At 39.5% G+C, this 22,939-nt stretch overlaps 1 protein-coding gene across 4 annotated transcripts in view; it reads left to right on the top strand.

The window, feature by feature from the left end:
* LOC133523368 (cyclin-dependent kinase 14) overlaps positions 1-21,882 on the top strand; it is a 136,692-nt gene extending 114,810 nt beyond the window's left edge. For 3 of the 4 annotated variants that reach the window (XM_061858890.1, XM_061858893.1, XM_061858891.1), the window contains exons 6-12: positions 9,868-10,042; positions 12,403-12,527; positions 13,984-14,120; positions 14,882-15,021; positions 15,202-15,463; positions 17,853-17,963; positions 18,664-18,802. In XM_061858890.1, coding sequence (XP_061714874.1) covers positions 9,868-10,042; positions 12,403-12,527; positions 13,984-14,120; positions 14,882-15,021; positions 15,202-15,463; positions 17,853-17,935 — 922 coding nt within the window. In that variant the 3' untranslated portion in view covers positions 17,936-17,963; positions 18,664-18,802. Of the gene's footprint in view, positions 1-9,867; positions 10,043-12,402; positions 12,528-13,983; positions 14,121-14,881; positions 15,022-15,201; positions 15,464-17,852; positions 17,964-18,663 lie in introns of all 4 variants that reach the window. The other variant, XM_061858892.1, reaches the window with a different exon arrangement.
* The last annotated feature ends 1,057 nt before the right edge of the window (positions 21,883-22,939 follow it).

The raw sequence follows: 22,939 nt of genomic DNA, 5'->3' as shown, positions 1-22,939 counted from the left end.
TGCAGTAACGCGGCAGCCCAAACAGCACTCTAAACGCGTTATTGTATTGCACGCGCAGTGCGTTGTATGCCCGCTGCGTGAAATTGACCCACAGATTGCACGTGTAGAATGTTTGGCAGTATGCTTTAAAAAGCGTTAACTTCACTTCAGTACTACAACGAGCAAATCTGCGGGCCAGCATGTTACTACGAACACACAACGCCCTGCGCTCCCTCTCCATGTCATCATTATCTGACATGTTTTCTGTTACCCAGTGGCCAAGGTACTTAAACTTCTGTACAACTTTTAAAGCGGTACCACAAAGGGTAACAGGTGTCATTTTGTATGATTTTGGTCCTGCTTTAAATTGCATTACCTCGCTTTTCGACGTATTGTACCTCAACCCATGGGCAACTGCATATGATTCACATGTCTTCACCAATCTCTGCAGTGCACCAACCGAGGGGCTCAGCAGCACCATATCATCCGCGTAGCTGAGGTTATTAACATACACCCCGTCTACGTGACATCCGACATAGGTACTGCTGAGCTCCTCGATTAGCTCGTTCATGTATAGATTGAACAGCTTAGGTGAGCTCAACCCCCCTTGCCTAACCCCGCAGTTCATCCTATACACGTCAGAGTGCACGTCGGCCCATTTTACAGTATTCGACTGGTGGCCGTACCAATATTTAAATAAAGCTGTGACCTCACGAGGTACGCTGGTACGTTCGCGTAACTTATGCCATAGCTTGTCATATGCCACCATGTCAAAAGCTTTTGACAGATCCAAGAAGCAGGCGAAGACTGGCGTCTTACGAGTGGTGTAGTAATGGACAGTCTGCTTGAGACACAACACTGCGCTTTCAGTAGATAAGCCCGGCCTAAAGCCAAACTGAGCATCATGAATGTTCAAATGGTTTCCCAGCACGTCGTCAAGCAAACCATCCAGTACCTTAGCCACAATCGTGGCAAGCGATATAGGCCTGTAATTGGATATGTCAGAAGCGTCTCCCGTTCTATTCTTTACAATAGGAACTACAATAGTATGCATTAAATCTTCCGGCAAGTAACTATGGCTAATACACATGTTAAAGAAAAGAGATAGAACTCTAGGCAGGTGACTTCCAGCGTACTTGAGATGCTCGACACTGAGGCCATCGTGGCCTGGAGATTTCCCTCTAACCATGTATTTAATCTTAGAAGCCACTTGCTTCGCTGAGAATCTTATACTGGGAGTTACCACTTGGTCCTCCGTCTCGAGCGTCTCTGTTGACTGGGGTAGCGGTGAAGTAACAGTAAAATGGTCTTTAAAAGCGTTAGCAATACCGCTCAATTCGTGTATGCCAGCCACGCTCACCGGAAGACTCGACTTAATGTTGAATTTGTTAGTGTTTTTCCAAAATTTGTTAAAATCTCTATTCGTATGGTTTTTAGCTAAGATGTCCATTTTAATATCTTGTTCGTGCTCTTGGCAGTATTTAAGCTTTGATTTAAATACCTTTTTCGATTCGTGCATTTTATCATAAACAAACCCATAAGCTGGTTTACCGTACGATATCCACCATAAGTACCAAAACCGAGCCTCACGGTGAGCGTCGCTGACATATCTATTCCAACCTGTTATGTGCCTACGTTTTTTATAAGTAGTGCTGTTATGACTAAGCTCAGCACCCTCCTTTAGAACAGATATAATATTTAAGTACATATTTTGCAGAACCTGCTTGTGCGAGTCATCACAGCACATTTTATCGGCACAGTCACAAAACTCGGCAGGAAAATTTACATTTTTAAATTTCGAGTTACAATAATTTGTAAAGTTTTCGATTTGTACACAATCTCTTTCACCCCAAACTACTTTACTGCGCGTAAATTGTGGAATACAAATTTTAGGTTTAACTAAATTATAATTGCATTCAATTAACAATGGATAATGATCGGACCAGTAAACGTTATGTAACACTGACACATTAAGTACCGCGGGACGCGCTGCATTAGTCACCACACAGTGGTCCAGCCAGCGCTTGCAACCGTGCGCCTCACTGATGTACGTAAACGTGTCCGTTGGTAACATCTGCATATCTACACATTCCCAGCATTGTTCACTACAAAAGTTTAGCAATTCATTAGAGAATAACTCACCGGGGTAAAGCGAACCCCGGACTCCTTTAGGATACAACCGGGAAAAACGCTAAGACAGGCGGGCGATAACATTAGATTTAGATATATTTATTTCATAATACAGATTACATTATATTATTATTTCCTTTATTCGTTTAAAATCTTAGGTTACATTATTTATAATATGAATATAAAAGTAAAATATAAAAACAAAACAATACAAAATACATATAAACACATTATAAAAAACCTAACCTAGGGTGCCGCCACCAGCGGGGCAGGGCCCAAGCTGCCGGTGGTCACGGCCGCAGAGAAAGGAACCGACGTACTATACGCGCCGTGTCCAAGATTACCGCCTTCTGCATCTGACCCTTGATCCAGCCACCCAGCGAGAGTCTCTCTAGGTGTTGGTCGAGACTCTTCGCTATGAGACCGTTCGCTGACAGGAAATTACTTAAGGACATTGAAAACCTAGTTTTAATAATAATAACAATTGTATATGCATGAATGACGCACGCGTAGCATGCAGCACTGAACTTGTGGACAGTACTCGTGACGTCCGCCGTATTGTAATCTGGCAACAATGTAACCATTCAATCAAATTCAATGTTACCGGCCGTTATGGTAGCTTGATGGCATTCCTCTATTGATTGTAATCATTATCGTATGCCTTTTGTTACATATTCAAAGGCTGCTACTGCTTGCAGCTTACCATAGATAATGACTGATGGATGGCATTATTCATTAACGCGCTACAAACCTCAATTAAATCATAATACGTTATTTTGACATGAAAGAAAATATTTGAAAGAAAGGGATAAAACATGAATTAAATTAATGTGGCTTCTAAAAATTTATGAATAAGGTGGATAGTTACTGTTACTACGTATGCAATATTAGACTGTCTCGACTTTGCTCGCGTAGAAGTAGTAATAATAATTATAACTAAGCAATTATTATCCAAGTTTATCCAAGTTAACTTGGATAATAATTGCCTATCGTTGTATGAACTGAATCAGTCAGGCCATTCTAGCGTTAAATATGGTGTTGTGGTCAGGTTTCTAAAATTGTATAACATAGCGCGCACATATCCATATATAATTTTTATGCGGATCACTTTCTAATAGACTATTACTTAAATCTGTACAAATTAGATTAATTCAGTAATGTACATAAATGAACGAAGCTAGAACTCGTCAACTAAGCCCGACTAATTAAGCTATCTTCGTGTAGCCGCGTGCATAATACCATCCTGATCACAAGTGACATTTTAGCTCAATAAAGTTGAACCTTTTTTCTGGTGATGGCATAAAGTACGTGTGAAATAATGTTTAGTTATCTATCCTTAAACTTAAGCACGTGAATGCTAACCGCGCAAACGATTCGCTATAAGTCATCCTATAATTGCTTGCACTTCTCATCTGTTTGCAAGTAATTCGCCAGTCTGTTTAGGTACTATGCTGACATTCAGTAATCTGCCTTAATGCCGTTAAACTCCATGCAACGTCAAGCAATCATCCCCGGTACTGTAGGCTCGCATGCCTCAAACTAAGCTCGTACTAATTAGGCTGTGTGCATGTTGTCGCGCTCTTGTATGATGCCATCCCGATTAATAACAACTTTAGAGCAGGCTTGGCCGTTTTGAAAATGGTTTGAAAATAGCCTCACAGAGAGTTTAGCACAAGGTTTGACAGGATAGTGACCACAAATGAGAGGTTTATAGATAATCAGAGACGCTGTTGAAACCATTGTTGTATTCGATCACCATTAGGCTGCGTGGTCGCCAGAAATGTGCGAGGATGCGTACTTGCGTACCGAGGGATGTTTTTCAAAAATCAATAGAGTCACTTCATTTATCTATCCTCGCTCAGCGGAGCTCTAATCGGCAATTTTCTATTGGTTCTTTCCAAACACATCCCTCGCTACGCATCCTTGCACATCTCTGGTGGAACACAGCCTTATTTGTAAAATATACACAGTATGTTTCCCACCATGGGGCTTTAAATGCAGGGCTTGATTTTACTCGTTAAATCGAGCTGATTTCACTACGGGACCAGCCTCGAAATTTTTGGCTTTTCCATAGAAAACAAAAACATCGACATCTAATCAGCCAAAATGTATGAAAAGGCCAAAATCATAAATTAACTTTATTTTGCCTTTGCCGTAGTCAGGTAAAATAAACTATACAGGATTACATATTAACTTTCGCATCGAGTATAATGCTTAATTGGAAAACATCTTAAACTAAATCTTTTCACTAAAGACACATAGCAGCATAACACATACCTTTGTATTCGTTATGTAAGAAGCACGTCTGACGTCACAGGCATATGTAAAACGAAACGTGTTGCGGGAGGATTTGAATATAAATGTTTGTTTTATGTGCGAAGTTAAGTGATTAAGGGAATGGGATCCGAAAAGCGAGATGGATGAGATAGAGGAAAGAAAGAAACACTTTATTAAGACATACGTATATTACGTGTATGTATATAATATTTACGGAATATATTTACTCTCTTATTTTAGATTAACGCATTCAGTGCCAGCGCGAGCTGCGCGATACGATTTTAGCCGATTATACGTTTTTTCCGCTTTGTAACGAAAAGCATCTACAAACAGAGATCCTGCCTAAAGGGTCGCTGGTAGTGAATGTAGAAATGAATTTGATAAATCTCTAGTTATATTTTTGTTTAAGTTTAAGAGCTTTAGACCTAAAAAAATTGGAAAAAAGTTAATAAAAATACTCTGGCTGGAATCTGACGCTGAATTTAGTATAGTAAAGTTAGTTCTTAGTTTAAGATAATGTTACGGGAATCCATATTTTTAGAATACCTACAAATATTTAAAAATAATATTAAAATAAAAGATTACGATGAATGAATAGCTCCTCAACTTTTTGAAGTCGATTAAAAATAACGGTCATGTATCGTTAAATAGCCACAGGTCCATAAGAGTTCCTGAAAAGTACACGATAATAATAGCAAAAAAACGCCTAAAAGTAGTCGACACAGTACATCTTAAATGCTTACATATTCATCCAAAGTTTGGGACGTAACGTCAATGAAATCCGATTACCATCCTCTATTTATCCAGAGACAACCCCGTTCCATTACACAACTGGTATTCAGCATCTATTTTCAGACGCCCAAAAGGTCAACATTTATCAATCGTGTCTCTCCCCAGAGCATTTTTGAACTTTGTGAACACACGAACTAATCACTCAATACAAAGAGATGGGCCGAATATAGAGTTTGCCGAAAACGAGTTAGCTCAGATCTTACCGAACCAAATATTCGGCCAAATTAATCGCTTCCTAGGTTAGAAACAAACAAGCCAAAAGGCAAGGGATTTTTTTTTCTACTCTCTCCAAATAAGTAATTAAAACATCCTTTGGATTCAACAAGTCTCATGTTTTAATGACAACGGGAAAAAGTAACTTGATTGAAGATAATTAATAAAAAATGCTAGAGGAGCTTATGTACATTTTACAGTGTTGCAATAAGACAAACATTTGACGACCGGTTTGACCTTGTCGTGTCAGTGACCCTGCCTATAAACTCATGAAGCCCATGGACCTGGATTCTAATCCCGGTAAGGACATTTATTTGTGAGATATTTGTTTCGAGTCATGGGTGGTTTCTATGTATTTAAGTATTTGTATATTATATATATCACTGTCTGAGTACTCAAGAAAAGCCTTCTAGATTGAACTTACTGTCGGCAGTGTTGGCCGAATGTTAATTAAAATTGATCACTAAACATTACAGATTGAACCATGAACTGTAATGTGTTTATGGTTCAATTTGTAATGGTTAACGGTCAATTCTAATTAACGTTAGGCCAACACCGACTGTGGGGCTTAGGGCGGTTTCAGACTAGCGTATTTTTCTGCGGGCGTTTCGGCGTTACGAGCTTACACACGCGTGTTACATTTCCTTACATTTGGTTTTTATGCGCTTACACGCGCGTTACTTTTCCCTACATTTGATATATACGAGCTTACAACCGCGTACGCGTATGATATAAAACGCTAGTTAGTAGTGGTGTGATTAAGCAACCGCCCTTAGTCAATTTCGTGTAAGGATGTCCTGTATTATTTACTTATTTATTTATTATTTAACCGAATAATTCGGCCGAATACGAAAATTGGTAATCTTGCTCAATATGCCGTACACCGAATACTCGGCCCATCTCTAACCCAAACTATTCTCAAAGTGATTTATACCCCCCTCACACCGCATTCCTGTACATGGTAAAGTTCCACACAAAGGACTGAAAGTTTCCGAGGCCATGAATACAACAAAATACAATTTGGTTAGTTTCTAGCTCATTAACGTTGTACGTACGTACGTTCGGGAACACTTCATGCCATATTCACGGTCCTGTGCCTTGTGAACAAGAAATGAAGTATGAATGAAAGTACATTGTTGCTCTTGTGAAGGCTTTGCCGTTCCAGACCCGTCTAGGGTACCAATTCACAATGACGTAAGTGCTGACGAAATCCCTGTATGTAACTTTACTTGCTTTCGGTATTTATCATTCATCTTAGGCTAGGTTTTTATAATATGCATATAAAATTAAAATACAAAAAGTTATACATACAAAACACTTATAAACATATTATAAAAAACCTAACCTAGGCTGCGACCAGAAGCGGGGCAGGGCCCACGCTGCCGGTGGTCAGGGCCGCAGAGACAGGAACCGACGTACTATACGCGCCGTGTCCAAGATTACCGCCTCCTGCATCTGACCCTTGATCCAGCCACACAGCGAGAGTCTCTTTAGGTGGTGGTCGAGACTTCGCTATGAGACCGTTCGCTGACACGACTATCGGAACAATGACCGTCGAGTCAACATGCCACATGTCGGTTATCTCGTGAGCTAACTTTACTTTATTATTAAAATTACCTAACGTTTCTGAGCGAAATGTCGAAACAGCCGCTGGATTGAGGTAGATTATTCAGATATCAATTATAAACATTGAGTCGTTCAATCCACTCCAAATCGAAACAAAACCTACCTATATAAATTCTCTTTGTTATTGTTAAATGGCAACGACATAACGGTTGAACGACATAATATCGTATCGTGTACCTATTTCTAAGCAAGTCTAATCTACACATTTGGTTTTCTATCTCAAAGTAAACAAAATCCTATGGTAATTGTAATATTGATATTATGGTTTTTAATAATAGACAGTTGACGGATTCAATTTATGATACAATAATGACAAATGTCATCTGCCTATTCATTAAATTACAACAAGGTGGAATATGGAATGTATTATTAAAACTATCTGTCAATCACAAATAAGTAACTGCATAACTATGTACCTTTAAAAAATTATGTCGCATTTGACAAACGATGAAAATTTCCGACAACTATCATGTAAGATTCTACGTCTGGGGCCCATTTCTCGGACGGTATTAGACTAATAATATTAGTCCACGAACTGTCAAGTCGTTTGGGTTACCATGGCAACATACCTACCAATAATATTAGACTAATACCATTCGAGAAACGGGCCCGTGGTAGCCCTATGTCGAGCCTCAACTCTGACCTTTCTGGCTGTTCCTGGGTCGGCGTGTAAAATTCAGCAGTGTTAACATTGCACTCATACTGTATGGCTGATTGCTTATGTATTCGAGCGCGCTCCACGTTTTAGGCGAGTGTTTCTATAAGGAATTTGAGCAATTGAAGGCCTGAATATTAACGCGTATTTGTAGCATCGGCCTTTTGTGTTAGGGTATAGGTATTGGCCCTTTGAAGTACCGTCATTGGCCTTTAGTTTTGTAGGTAAGTTAGCATTGCCGCCTTTAAAAAAAAAGTTGGAAGAAGCCAATCTTTGGACTATAACGTATCGTACCCTATGTCAGAATATAGCGCTTCTTGTCATTAAAATAAGCGTATCAAATGTAAAGAAAAAACTTATAAAAAAGATTACTAGGTTACTGTTTTTATGAAAACAGTCCCTTATGAAGAGGCTGGATTCTGGTTACTCACCGATTCTGGCCAGAGCGCTTGTAAAATTCAGGCAAATCAACATTGCGTTCACATTGGTTAGTCAGCATACCTTATACGCAGGTATTCGAGTGGACTCTGGATTTCAGGCAAACGGGGTAAGCAAAGCGAGGAATTTGAACAGTCGAATTGTGGACTAATATTGTGACTGATATTGCATCGACTGCGGTCCCTTATTTACATACATACATTACACACATTACTACATATAATTACTTTTCAGAAGTAAGCACATTAAAAACTCGTCTAAGCGGAAAAGCGTATTAACCACGAAAAAGTGTGAGAAATAGTTTATTTATGTGATTTGATTATATCACTTGTATACAATACTTTTTCTACGAGTCATCTAAAATATTTTTTCTATAAAACCTAAATAATTGATGATAATTGACAAGTATCTCAGTACACAAAAATGTAGTACAAAAGACATAAACGCGCGAAAGTCCCCCGTTTAGTCTTTTCTATGGGAGCGCGGCGGCACGTGATTGGTTATTTTTTATTGTTTGTTTTTGACTACAACGCATTAGTAGTAGCGCACTGAGTAGGGAGTACGAAAAGTACGCAATTATTGTTTGGTATATGAAATCTTAATTCAACCATTACAGTCGACGAGTAGAAAAACAACTTTTAGGGACCAGTATATATTACGCGGAAAAACGTGTGTTGTCACCTGTATACGAGTATGTTCTATAGTACATATTCATATACCGCAACGGCTCTTGTTAAAATCTAATACAACTTCAGGATAATTAATAACCTCTTGTCTAACCATGATAAGTTGATAAGGATCCTTAACGAATTTGTAGTTGTTTTTCGAGAACGATTTTTCTACCCTATATTGCACAACCGATGTTGAACTCGCTATTTTGACCACCAGTCCCCCACACATATGAAAGGTTAATTCAATCTAGTTCCAATAAATAGAGATTAAACGAGTAGGTTCACTGCGCACGCGAGAACTGATTTCAGCCCCATTAGTGGATTACCGAAATAAATCCAGCGCGATATAGTAAGTTTAGATTTAATGAATTAATTATTGCATACAAGGTCAATGACCGAGTAAATTATTAGCATTTTGAAGTTATATTTGTAGGTATGTTTTATTTGCACATGAATATAAATGAAGAAATCGCATTCTGCATAAAACGTTTAGATTTGAAATGCGTTTTTACGATACGCAATTAAATTAACATTTATAGTTTTCCAGTGGCATTTTAAAGCGTAAATTTGTCTGGCATCATAAAGATTTTATGGCACATATTGGATATTTACTGGGTAGTTAAATGGTAGAAAGTCTATACCCTATGAGATAAAATGAATTAACATCGTTTAACAATAATATTTTAAAGAGCTACTACTATTGTATATATATCTATAAACATATAAAACATGAGCATACGTAATATGTATTGTTTAACCCAACACAATGCACATGATGGACATAAACATTGATTTATGTACAGAAGATTCGCTTGTAAATAAATAAATACATAAATGATTGAATGAATTAATAAATGTTTGCAATATGAATCAAAATATTGGGAAATGCGAAATACTTGTTTAAAAAAATTTATAAATAAACTACCTATCTAGTACCTACACAGTTAATTTTAAACGTTTTGTTAGTATTCTGACCGCGGAATTCAACCGCGAGATTAATTGCTATTTCTAATTCTGGAGCTAATCGAGGTATAGAAACAACCCTATGTATAATGTGACTTTTTTCATAATTTATTTTCTCCCCAGTTTAACGCAACAAGTGGTAGCACTGAAAGAGATCCGATTGCAAGAAGAAGAAGGCGCGCCATTCACCGCCATCAGGGAGGCGTCACTGCTCAAAGAGCTCAAGCACGCCAACATCGTCACCCTACACGACATTGTGCATACCAGGGAAACGCTCACGTTCGTCTTCGAGTTTGTGGTAAGTCTTACTGTTTACCATCAAGGAGGTCTCACTGCTCAAAGAGCCCAAGCACGTCAACATTGTCACCCTACACGACATCGTGCACACCAGGGAAACGCTCATGTTCGTCTTCGAGTTTGTGGTAAGTCTCACTGTTCACGATTAAGGAGGCGTCGCTGCTGAAAGAGCTCAAGCACGTCAACATTGTCACCCTACACGACATCGTGCACACCAGGGAAACGCTCACGTTCGTCTTCGAGCTTGTGGTAAGTCTTACTGTTTACCATCAAGGAGGTCTCACTGCTCAAAGAGCCCAAGCACGTCAACATTGTCACCCTGCACGACATCGTGCACACCAGGGAAACGCTCACGTTCGTCTTCGAGTTTGTGGTAAGTCTCACTGTTCACCATTAAGGAGGCGTCGCTGCTCAAAGAGCTCAAGCAAGCCAACATCGTCCCCCTACACGACATCGTGCACACCAGGGTAATGCTCACAATGCTTGTGTCAAATTCGTCTTGGAATTTTTATTTAAGAATCACTTTTAGGCATTACTTGACGGTTGACGAAAAAGGAAAAATACATATAAAAGTTTATGAGAGGAAAAGTGAATGGGAGTTACTGGAAAAGAGTTTCTACGGTTCAAACATTCAAAATATATAGTGAATATTAGTTGACACACACGTATGATGGATGCTGCTATATACTATACACGTGATAGAGCAAGTGTGACTTTTCACAACGCGCAATTGAAACTAATATACACTGTCATTATCACGCTGTTGTCGCAACCACAATGCGGTCTACAAAAGTGACATTTATCAGAATCAGAAAGCAATACATAACGCAACCTATCTATTAGACTAAGTAGCTAGTCTTATAAGGAAAATAACACCAACCCCAAAAGCGTCAACTTCGAATACGAGTATATACAAACGCATCCCCCTTTATCTATCCAAACTCGTTTCTTTCCCGAACTTTCTTCCTAATTCCGGCCGAACTTCCAACTTCGATGTTGTTTTAATTGAGTACTCGTGTTCACCGTTCACGGATCGTTCTCAAAGGCGGAATACATGAAAAATGTTTTCCAACGCGTCGTTTCTATGGAAAATCCAATAACTCATTTAAACGCGTTACCTAACTTTAGCGTTTTAATTGAGTATTCTCGTTCGGGATACGGATCTGCTTACCTTTGTACCTTTGTATAAAGGTCAGTTTATATCTACAAACATTGATCGTGCCAGACATGTGCCATGGCAAACGAAATAATATTCTTCTGCACAGTGTCTATAAACATAAACGTATAATCGGGGACGAACGCCGACAGACAACTCTATAGTAAAAAATGCACAGCATACCTATGTCTGGCACGCTCAATGTCTGTAGATACAAATCGAGCTTAATACTTGTAAAAATTATCTGTTCTATAACTCTGGTTATAGGTAAATATATGATTATGGCACTCGGGTTTTATTTTTACCACACTTATATCAAAGCATACATATAAACTGAGTTGATTTAAGTATGATCGATCGAACGATGATCGAACGTAAGTCACTCCTACTGAAACTATCTTATGATGCTTCCACATTGGCTGTCATACTTAAAATGTTATATATCATTGTGTGACAGGGACAGAATAATAACGGACTATCAATACTATCATGTTGTTCCTGTCACATAATGTATAAACATTTATATAAATAACATTTTATAACAGCCAATGGGAGAGCACCATTAGCATCTCCGTCGTTTAATCTAACAATTCACGACACACGAAGATATACAATATCGATACGGAATGATATTTATTTTTTCTATCCCACTGGAGTTAATGCATTGGCTCCAGGAAAATAATTCCTATTTCGTTCCGTAATATCTGTCTTATCACGATTACGTAGAACAAACGGGGATGACTCGGAAATTATCTATTAATGCAGTCAAAACCAGAGTGGATTTATATATTATAAGATAGTATGTATATCAAAAATATCGCTGTATACGTATACATAGCGCTGCCTCGCTCACACACCTGACCTACGAATTAAACAAATTGACTTTCATTTTTTATTTCATTGCAAGTCTGAGAAAAACACTATACCTACAAATCTCGGCGAGAAACGGGGTTGCCGGCCGCGTATCCCTGTGTGCGGATCCCCATGATAACCGCAGAAAGTTATCGATCTTCAAGCAAAAGTGCGCGCAAAAAACAAGTGACAAATTCGCGCAAAATTACAAGTGACAATACATGTTACGATGGTATTTCAAGCCTGGATTATTAGGGAATAAGCGGTTTATAACGATGACGCAATTCTTAAACTTATGAAAATATGTTACTCTGTGTTAAGACTAATATTCTAATCGTGTGCTTATTGTACAGGACACGGACTTATCGCAATACATGGAGAGGCATCCCGGCGGGCTCAACCACCACAACGTCAGCCTATTCATGTTTCAACTACTGCGGGGGCTGTCTTACTGCCATAGGAGAAGAGTTTTACACAGGTATGTATTATAGTAAAGCTATTCTTCTAAAACGTCTGAAAAGGCTGAGAAAGTGATATTGGGTATGGTAATATTGCATGACTTGATGGATAGAATCAGGCGTCACTTTGCGGAAATCCATACTAATACTTTGCGTAGCTATTTTTACATGCAATTAATGTTCCCACCCTGCTACCGCAAAAAAAAATACTAATAAAAAAAAAATACGCAAAAAGTATAACAAACCATCCTCAGGAGATTTTGACGGTCTGACGTCCGACAACTGAACTCAGTTTAGGATGCCTCGTAGAAAGGCGAAACACGTGTCGAGTTTTGTACTTTTGGTGGTGGTTTTTTTATATTTATTTGCGTATTTATTTTTGCGGTGGGAGGGTGGGAAGGGAACATCAATTGCATGTAAAAATACGCAAGTAAATATAACGGGTTGGCACTGATTTACTAGCACGTTATCTTTACGCGGATTAGAAGTAATATTTTTGTTTTAATTTTCATGACTTGGCTAACAAATTAGCATTCTCGAGCTTTATAGCTTTAATTTAGGTAGCTGTCGTACAAGGCAGAAGCGTTACGTAAGAGACATTCTTTTGGAATGCCTTCAGAATAGACATTCCCCTAAATTAATGTCAAGTGGTTAGACCGTAACGTAGTGGTTAATGAATAGTTTAACCTGAAAGCTCCTTATCGTGTATCTTTTGTTTAATTTAAATGTCCTTTTATATTCTGTAGGTCTTTCCCTGCTTAAGCATTTTACTTGTACCAGGGGCCCATTTCTCGAATGTTTTTAGAGTAATATTATAAGTCCACGAAATGGGGCCCATTTCTCGAACGGTATTAGACTAATATTATTAGTCCACGAACTATCAAGTTGTATGGATTACCATGGCAACACACAAATAATATTAGACTAATACCGTTCGAGAAGTGGGCCCCATTTCTGGAACCATATTAGACTAATATTATTATACACACGTTAGTTTTAGTTTTTGTCTTGTTTACTTATAATTTCTTGAAAAATAAAACGTTGATTTTTGTGTTGTTTATTTCATTGCATGTTTGAGAAAATCACTATACATATCTCGGCGGGAAATATGGGGTTGCCCGCCCCAGACCTATCCGTCGTCTATATGCCTTCGGCCGGCAACCTCTTTCGTCCCGGCCTCTGTAGTAATATACTATTACATAATTTTCAATCGTAGCTGAATTCCGAATAGGTCTGTGCCTTCGATGCCTAACTTGTCAACAAATGACAACAGTGCGGACGAATGTTTGAAATGTCATCGTATTTAAGCCGTAATAATTCCGCTTAAAATTTAGTTTTTTCTTCGCAAGTGCGATTAAAAACATTGTGTGTAACTCCGGGGGTAAGAATATTGCCAACTCGGGTCTTTCGCCACCCTCGCTTCCAAGATTTACCCCCTAGCTGCACAATATACAATAGGTATGTCTTTTGTCACAGGGACGTGAAACCACAAAACCTTCTAATAAGTTTACAAGGGGAGCTGAAGCTCGCGGATTTCGGTCTGGCGCGGGCCAAGTCGGTGCCCAGCCACACATACTCGCACGAAGTCGTCACGCTGTGGTACAGGCCACCAGGTAAGATTACAGCTTTCTATCCGGAATTTAGCGTTTTACAAGTGGTATTTCACTGTATTTTACGGTCGCGCTTGGCCCAGCACTGCTTTGAGGAGTCGTTAACCTCCAAGCCGTCCAAGAATCAAAACTTGCCTAGAGAAATGCAATTATGACATATCAAAAAAGATTTCAAAATGCAATGGTATAGCAGAGGTTTTTATGGTCAGTCTGGGCGGTTAAAAGTCTGTCTCACTAAATAGAGTGAGAGAAGAAGAGAATTGCCTTTTGATGCCAAGGGATGATAATCCTGTTCATCGTAATATTATCTCTTTTGTGTCTTACGTCATTATTCTCAACAGGAAAATTTAATTTTATTATGAATACGAGTTAATACTAAGAATTACTTTTATGTGAAATGTAAATGATAAGATCGTGGTGAGAATAATGATTATAAATGTGCGGTTAGAACGCGCGAATATTCAATTACTTACCCATAACATTTAGATCTTACTCGCGATTCATCTCGATATATCATTATGCAGCAGACAGAGACAGGTAAGTAGTTAGACTGGCATACTGCAGTGGCAATTCCTCGCAATAGTATCTCGCGTATATTTGATACATGTTGGGATACTGAATTTGCAGTTAAAACCAGACCGTAATATTGACTGTTATAAGCCATTTCAGAGTTTTTTTTTTTTAATTAAAATTAATTTTAAGTTTTAAGCAACAAAGCTTTTTCTAAAATGGTCGTGTTTCAACCAGCGTATTATTGTCCACAGATGTTCTACTAGGCAGTACAGAGTATTCGACGTCGCTAGACATGTGGGGCGTTGGCTGTATATTCGTGGAGATGCTGTGCGGCGTGCCCACCTTCCCCGGCGTGCGAGACACGCACGACCAGCTCGACAAGATATTCAAGGTATGTTTATCTCACTCTAGCGTTCCTTAGCTGTAGCGCTCACTACTTCGCACATGAAGTACTCGACCGGACATCTCGTGTGTTTAGGCGGTGGTTTCTGGTTGGGACCTTTCGCTACATATAACGTATTTCTTAGGCCTGCCCCATCTATATCCATAACGTCCTTATATTTTCCACCAGGTCGTCGGAACCCCAACCGAAGAAAGCTGGCCAGGCGTCTCCCGCCTCCCCGGCCTCCGCTCCCACATAGCCCGCTGGGGCACCTGCCCCGCGCGGTCGCTCGGCGCCGCCTTCCCGCGCTTAAGAGACGGCGGAAGGAACGCGGAGCGACTCGCCGCCGCGTTGCTGCAGCCCGACCCGAGGAGAAGACTGGCGGCACCGAGGGCGATACATCACAGTTACTTCGCGCATCTACCGCCGCGGCTCAACGAGTTGCCTGATGGTGAGTGATGTACGCATTACGATGCGTACTTGACTATTGGGCTTATACTTGCGGCAAAACTAACTGGCCACTGAGATCATAATGCTATCTCCTTTACCCTTGTTAAGACCAACCAAGAGTGAAAGAAATGACATTATGACCTGACCGGCCAGATAGTTTTGCGGATAGTATAGTGTCTTGCGCTTAAGAGATGGCGGAAGGAACGCGGAGCGACTCGCCGCCGCGTTGCTACAGACCGACCCGAGGAGAAGTCTGGCGGCACCGAGGGCGATACATCACGTTATTTCGTTCATTTACCGCCGCGGTTCAATGAGTTGCCTGATGGTGAGTGATCTGTAGATATTGTACCGTTGGATTAGCCGTTTCCCGCGTTTAAGACGTGCACGGAACGCGGAGAATCTCGCTGTGGGGTTACTGCAGCCCGACCCGATGACTTGAGTGATCTGTCGATACCCCCCGTCAGGGGGGTATGAGGGGCCGCTACCGCACAGTGGCTGCGGCGGCTGTCGCGGCCCGACCCGATGAGGCGGTTAACTGCACCCAGAGCGGGTACATCACAGTGATTTCGCGCATCTATCGCCGCGGTCATGGTGAGTCCTGGGAGCCAATGGGAGTCATGACAATCGAACATCGACAAACGCGAAAAGAAAAAATGTGTCGGTATGACGGATACATTATTTAAGTTTGGATATTGACGTTTTCTATCAACCATTGTCAACTTAGTTCTAGAGGCCTTTCGTCGATGTACATAACCGTGTGCGCTTGGCGTCTTCTTGCGCTTAAAGAGATGGTGCACCGAGCAGCAGCACCGAGGGTGTTACACCATAGTTACATCGCACATTTAGCATCCCTTAGCTATTTGCCTGATGGGAAATATCACTCATACTTGACTAAAGTGGCTTCGGCGGTTTCCCGGGATGGTGAAGCTATCAAATTAGTGGTAGGCCTCAGTGTATTAATTATTCAAGTTATCTTTTTTAAGTTCTGCCCATTAATTGGCAGGTATTTAATGATTCCTTAACGGTTTGAAAGTAAAAATAAAGAATGCTTAATTACATTCAGATAGCGGTTAAGTTCGGTAATGAGAAACTGATATCCATAGCCTTTCAATTTAACAGATATCTATCACAAAGCCATTAGTTAATTGGCAAGATTTGAAAACGGATTCGATTGGTCACTCTTCTCGTCGGAGGTAATTACCGTTTAGACTGGAGTTTTTATCGGTTTCTAATCATGAATGGATTCGTAGCGTATTTGATGTGTAATGATGGATTCGATGAAAGTGAACGGATGAAAAGACTTACGGCGTTATTCATGATTTCATGAATGTGTCAAATGGAACTGTTAATAATCGATATTTTCATATGTTAGTGAGAGAGACACAATTTAACAGGGTTTGCTAAATTTTATTAATAACGGTAAAATTATGTGTCGCCACAGAACAAAGTATGATGCCTTTGTTTGGTTAGGTATATCTAAAAAATAATCACACAAATGGTTTATTTCTTTAATGGTTTATACTCTTGTTTTGTTTTATCAATAAAAACAATGCATAAAATAAATATAAAGGAGTCTGAAACACAAGATTAAGCACATAATCATTGAGTCACGTCACGTATACTATAAGTTGGAGTCTAAAGCATAAGATACATTCAGTCGTATAAACATAAATTAGTTTATATTTTATACCCAGAAGGCGTGTTAAGTTTTACATATATTATCTGTGACATTTCGAAGGGGAATCGCATCGTAATCGTCTAGGGGCGTCAAGTTTGCTAAGTCAATTCAGACAACTTAATTGAGTAACTATTGAAGTCTTCCCACGTATGACACGAGAAATTCCTTTAGCGTATTCAATTGCAAGGTTTTACGAGAATATCGAAGAAAGTAGAATAAATGGTTAAGAAGAATGCATTAAAATTTAGACAGTACATTTACCTAACATATTGAAAGAGTTATAACATCATCCGGTTTTAATAGTCTTATCGCTAATGCGCGATCTTCCATACGAGTACAATCTTCTGGTAGTACACAAGAAAATAAGAAAACTAACAAATACGAGGTGCAAAAACTAGTTAAGAATTATCTTCTATACCATTACGGTCACGTAACTTCATCCCTTCAGTTAAACCTTCAAGGGTGGATGCTTGGAGCCTGTCCTGTCCCAGTGCTGGACCGTCCCACAATTTCTCCACTGATATCTATGTAGTGCTGTATCTGGCTCCTTCTTTAACAAGGAGTGCAGATCATCCCGCCATCGCTGGTCTGCCAGACCCCCGATTCAAGTTTTCGGGCTCCCGGACACCGTAGTGGTTTTAGAAGCACTTTATTTCATTCATTATTATTTTTTTATCGGCCATAGACTCGAAATATTGTTTTGTTGTTGCAGAGGTATCGATATTCACAGTGGAGGGCGTCGCGCTCTACCCGGAGACGCGGTACAAGCCTAGTCTCGAAATCAAGTACAAGTAGCGGTCAGCTGTCTGCGAACATGATTGAGGTGGTACATACATTATATCATTCCGATTCACTATTCAATTGGCAGATGCTGAAAAATCTCGACACCATGTCATAAATCCCTCATCTTTAATATCTAAGTACATTGAAATGCGCGGCGCCATATTGGCAGGTTACTTCTCTAGGACTCTTAGATTTGCACTTATAGTTTGGGGTATTTGCTTGTCGTCATTAGTGCCGTTGGAAGCACAGTCTCTTGTTTAAGGTAATATAGTAAGGAATCTCATCTGCTCGAGTCAGCAATTATGAGCTTATTACAAACGAGAATTTAAAGTCTTAGTTCGTAAGAGGAACTTCTATTTCAAAGAGCGAAATTTATGAGCCTGTAAACATAATACTGTAATTCTGATTTGTTGCACATTTCGAAAGTATAACAGTCGTTATACTTAAGTTTTACCTTTTTTTAACCCTTTTCCAGGCCGCACCAATCTACAAGGTTTTCCTAAAAAATCCAAATATATTCCAATTAATCCAGCTTTGATGATTCATTTGAAGACAAGTAACATTTCCTGAAAGTGAAATCTAATTTGAACCTTAAATCGGAATGCTAAAGTTGAATTCTAATGGCGTATATGTGGGCGATAAATCGTACTATGCCTGGAAAAGGGTTAATTATTTGAAGATTCCCACAAACATTATCGATGTAAAAATAAATATGTAAAGCATGTTTTGTATTGTTACAGAGGTATCAATATTCACAGTGGAAGGCGTAGCGCCGTGCCCGGAGGCGCGGCACGTCGCCAAGTGAGCCGCCGAGCCTAGTTCAATCCGTTCTGTTCTGCCGCGCGACTATGCGAGCGCGGACCCTAGCGTAGGCAAGTTTCAATTCCTATAGTTTTAATCGACAGAAATATGGTTGACTCGTATTCGGTGGACCAACGTTTCGTGATGTCTAGGTTAGAAGCCGACGAACAGGCATCCAATGCCGGGCAGTATTCGTTCCGACCCGAGGCGTATTATTTGTCGATCCGTCGATTGTTTGTCGAATATTATATTAGCGCTTGTTAAGCTTCTAACGTAATATCCATCCATATAATTCAATTATTCTATGGTGACAAGGTAAACTGATAGGTATCGAGTGTATGAATTTAATGTATAAATATATAAACAGAGCAGTGTGCCATATGCCTATAGGTAGGTATATCTATAATCGAGAAGAGTATGACGTGTTATTTTAAAAGATTTTTATGCTGGATATATGCTCATAATTTGAGAAAAATTTTGAAGATGTTTATTTATATTTACAAATGGATAATATCGATGTGATTTAACTCTTGATGCACTGTTCAATACTAATCCTGTTAAAACGCGGGGCCGTCAAATCTATCAACATACCGAGCGATGTAAACTCACGCAACAAATAGCAAAACCATTCGCGCGAGGCGTTATTCTGTCGCACTGTTGCCCTGTTTTATTTCCACTAATTTCTAACTATGCCATACTAGCGGTTTAAAAGTAACAGTGTCTCAGAAAAACGTCATGTGTAAGGAAGCAAAGGCCCCGCGGTACCCTGGCTGTCTAAGTCTTATGCACACTCATTCCTTCCACGGTGCTCAAATAGTTTGATAGTGTCGGGGTGGTGGCGGCCACAACACGCCAGCTTCGCCACGCACCCGTCTTCGTTTGCGGGCTGCGAGTCGCTCCAGTGATACAATGTGAATTGAACGGAGATAGCTTATCTATTACCAAAATTTGTATAATATCACGACAGATCTCAAATTTATGATGTGTGGGACCGTCCTACTGTAAATTGTGATAGGGGATTTGACGATTTGTAAAAACTATACTAAATTTAATACCTTTGTTCTGTTGATGAGAGAGTTAGACGTAGTTAAAATGTAGTTTCCGTCTTGCTTGAAGACTAGTGAATTAACCAGTTTAGTCGAATTTTAGGTCCCTCACGGTAAGGATAGGAGTGCGAAGGTAGTACGCACCGGCACATTGGCAGCGCGCATTAGTACAAACCTACTTTTAAATAAGCGAATGTAAGGACTAAGATCACAGCTATGGCCGATAAGTGTGGAGGTGTCAGGCATAGATACTGTAAGCACTGTACCACTAGTTCTACGATAGCTGGCGATCCGAGTCAATACTTATTTGTAAAAGAATGCGACGCCCAACCGTCTTGTCTAGTTTAGTAAATTTTTAAATAACGTCTGTGATTAAAAGTAGAGTTTAGGCCAATTAAGCAGTAACACCAATTTGTGCCAACAGTTTGTTAAACGCTTATAAAATATCCGGTATTTCTATCTCGAGACGCTTCGGCGGTCGCATTCGAGTCCGTTTCTTATTTGCCTCGGCGCGCGTCTCCTACTCGACAAAATATGCAAATCTAGTCCAGCGGCCGCTCGACGTCGCCGCGGCAAATATGAAAATGGTCTTATTGACTTAAATAGCAATAAAGTCGCTCTCGACTCTTATAAATTAAAAGTAGGAGTTGTCGTTTCGTATTAAGTTATAAATCCGTAGCTGTGTTTGTATCGCAGCGTTTCTTTAGATAACTTAAACATACCATGCCTTGTAAGACATAAGTTTCTTAAAGAATCAATGTCTAATTCGCAATTCACTGCCAATAAGAACAAGCTAATAGAGAGGTAGCCGAGTTGTCAGTGTGGCCGGAACATCTATTGAGCGTAGATCAAATTATTAGCGTAGAATACTTTGTACTGAGCTTTAGATACTTATACGATTTCAGCGCAGCGGGGCAGGCGCTTATAAAAACACACCACTCTAAGCTATATAAATGTTCGGTTCATTTGTACAAATAGTATGAAAACTTAGTGCTGTCTGTGCAGAGTGGGTTGCTAAATCCAAATCTAGGAACAGTTTGACTGCATAGTTCCAACTTTACCCACTGACTTCCTGTGAGCCGCATACTGATCGTACTAAAGTTAAATGTCAAATGTACGTGAGAGAGCTGAAGAGTGTCCAGTCACAAACTCGCCGCCCCGCGCGCGTCTCAAAATCGGCTCCGAACACCAAAATAGTACGTAAATTGTATAGTTCGTGAAACGCAATATGTTCAGTGTAAATGATTTGTTGAATTTTTACCTAAGTTAACTATAACGAGAGAGGAAAAGTAAATATTTCACCCGTTGAGTGAGGCACCGCACCTCGTGCGTTTGCTTGAATATGTTAGTAATACACGGAGCATTTATGTGAGGAATAGTGAAAATTCTATTGTGTAATAATAATTTGCATTTGTATAATGAAGAACTGATGTTGATGTTGTGGCTACGGAACGAATTGTGTAAATATAAGTAAATGATTAGTTGTTACGGATTGGTTCACGACTGTCCTACGAGTTGCCATTGCGTTGCCCCGCGGGCCCTGAGATTTCGTTTAGGTACTATGTTTATCTAGACTATAATTCTTATTATTTCACTTTAATTTGTCCTGCTGATCCAATTTATGACATTTTAATTATTTTTGAGCCGGGTTCCCAATGCGGCATACGCTACGTATGCTTACGTCAAATAACATCATTAACTTAAGTCTAGGGCAATTTTAAATCGATGACAGGCCACAACGGATGCGTATGCAAAGCACTACTATGCACAGATAGTTTTTACCATCAAATATATCGTAGCGGTCAAGATGCTGAAAAACATGTAAACATGCAATGTAACGTCTGGATAATACATAGAGCTTTGTTCAGATATGTGAGAACACCTTGACCGCTCCGATAGATTTGATGGTATCTGTACATCGCTTTCGTTGTGTGCCGCATTCGTTACAAGTAGGTAGTAAAGGTAGTCGGCGCCGATATGCGTTAGCTTGCGCGGCGTGCGCCGCAGTGGGATTCCGGCCGTATGTAATAAACAATGTGCTTTTACTCTTTAAAAAGAATGTAAATACGATATTTGAACTGATAATAATAAAAGTTTTTATTTCTTAATGAATTTATGTGTTTTCTTTGATGTACATCTACTACATTTATTAACAGTATACGTAGCTACAAACTTCTTAATACGTATGTGTAATATGTATGTATAGAGAGAGTACTGCTTTCCTGGATAAAGTAGGCAGTGAACACCTTTTCATCACATTAATTTTTTAACAAAACTTTCATATAGTTATTTGCAATTCAACTTGATTTTTTAAGGTTTATAATTTATTCTTAACTAATCGTTATACCTAACCTAAATAAAAAATATCACCTATTTTTACGATAGCGTTGCATTCTCGCAAACTATTTTACATTACTATCGATAAGACACAGGTTTGACCCACTTCCAACGCTTAAAGCAAAGCAGCTGCATTCTAAAAGTGAATTTCTTATTCACGTCAGGAGCGGGCGCCCTTTATCGCTGAATTGGAAAATAACCGACATTCCCTACCTTCCCGATATACTTGGAAACATTGATTTAAAGTGAGGGCTCTATGAGCATTTATTATTTACGAGCAAGCAGTGAAGGTATTTGGTTGAAGTATCTTGTAGTTTCTGAAGGTTATAATTTTATAAGCTTGTAATGTTTGTTACAAGGTTTTATTTAACTTGCCCTGTTAGTAAGTTTGTATGTTTGTTCGTTGTGTGAGCCAAATCTTGCGTGCTAAATAATTAATCCCACTTCCCAGTATTGGATTGTTCACATATGTAAATTGGGTGGATATGGAGACAGGAGGTGGCCATAGGAACTCTGTGATAAAACAACGCAACATAATTGTATCCTGTAGTTGACTCTGTTCACCCAGCTCAAATCACCTGGGTCAATTAAGTAAACTAAAAATACACTTTATTCACCTTTACGTCATTGTCAAATTTTGGGTCCATTAAAATTGCTCGGTGAGAATTAGTTGACTGTTGAATGAAAAGTAAGTCAGTGATAAAAGATTGTAACAAAACTGAAATTTTAATCGAAATAGTTATTTGTGCAAGAAGAGAGGAAAGTTGGTGTTTCTTGCAAGTGTTGAGCGTAGCAAGGGACTCAAAAACACGAGATGTAAAATAACTTTGCT

Source organism: Cydia pomonella, chromosome 12 (assembly GCF_033807575.1).
Source record: "Cydia pomonella isolate Wapato2018A chromosome 12, ilCydPomo1, whole genome shotgun sequence".
In the NCBI taxonomy this organism is placed as follows: Eukaryota; Metazoa; Arthropoda; class Insecta; order Lepidoptera; family Tortricidae; genus Cydia; species Cydia pomonella.
The sequence above is the reverse complement of the archived record's forward strand: the minus strand, read 5'-3'. Positions and strand labels throughout refer to the sequence as shown.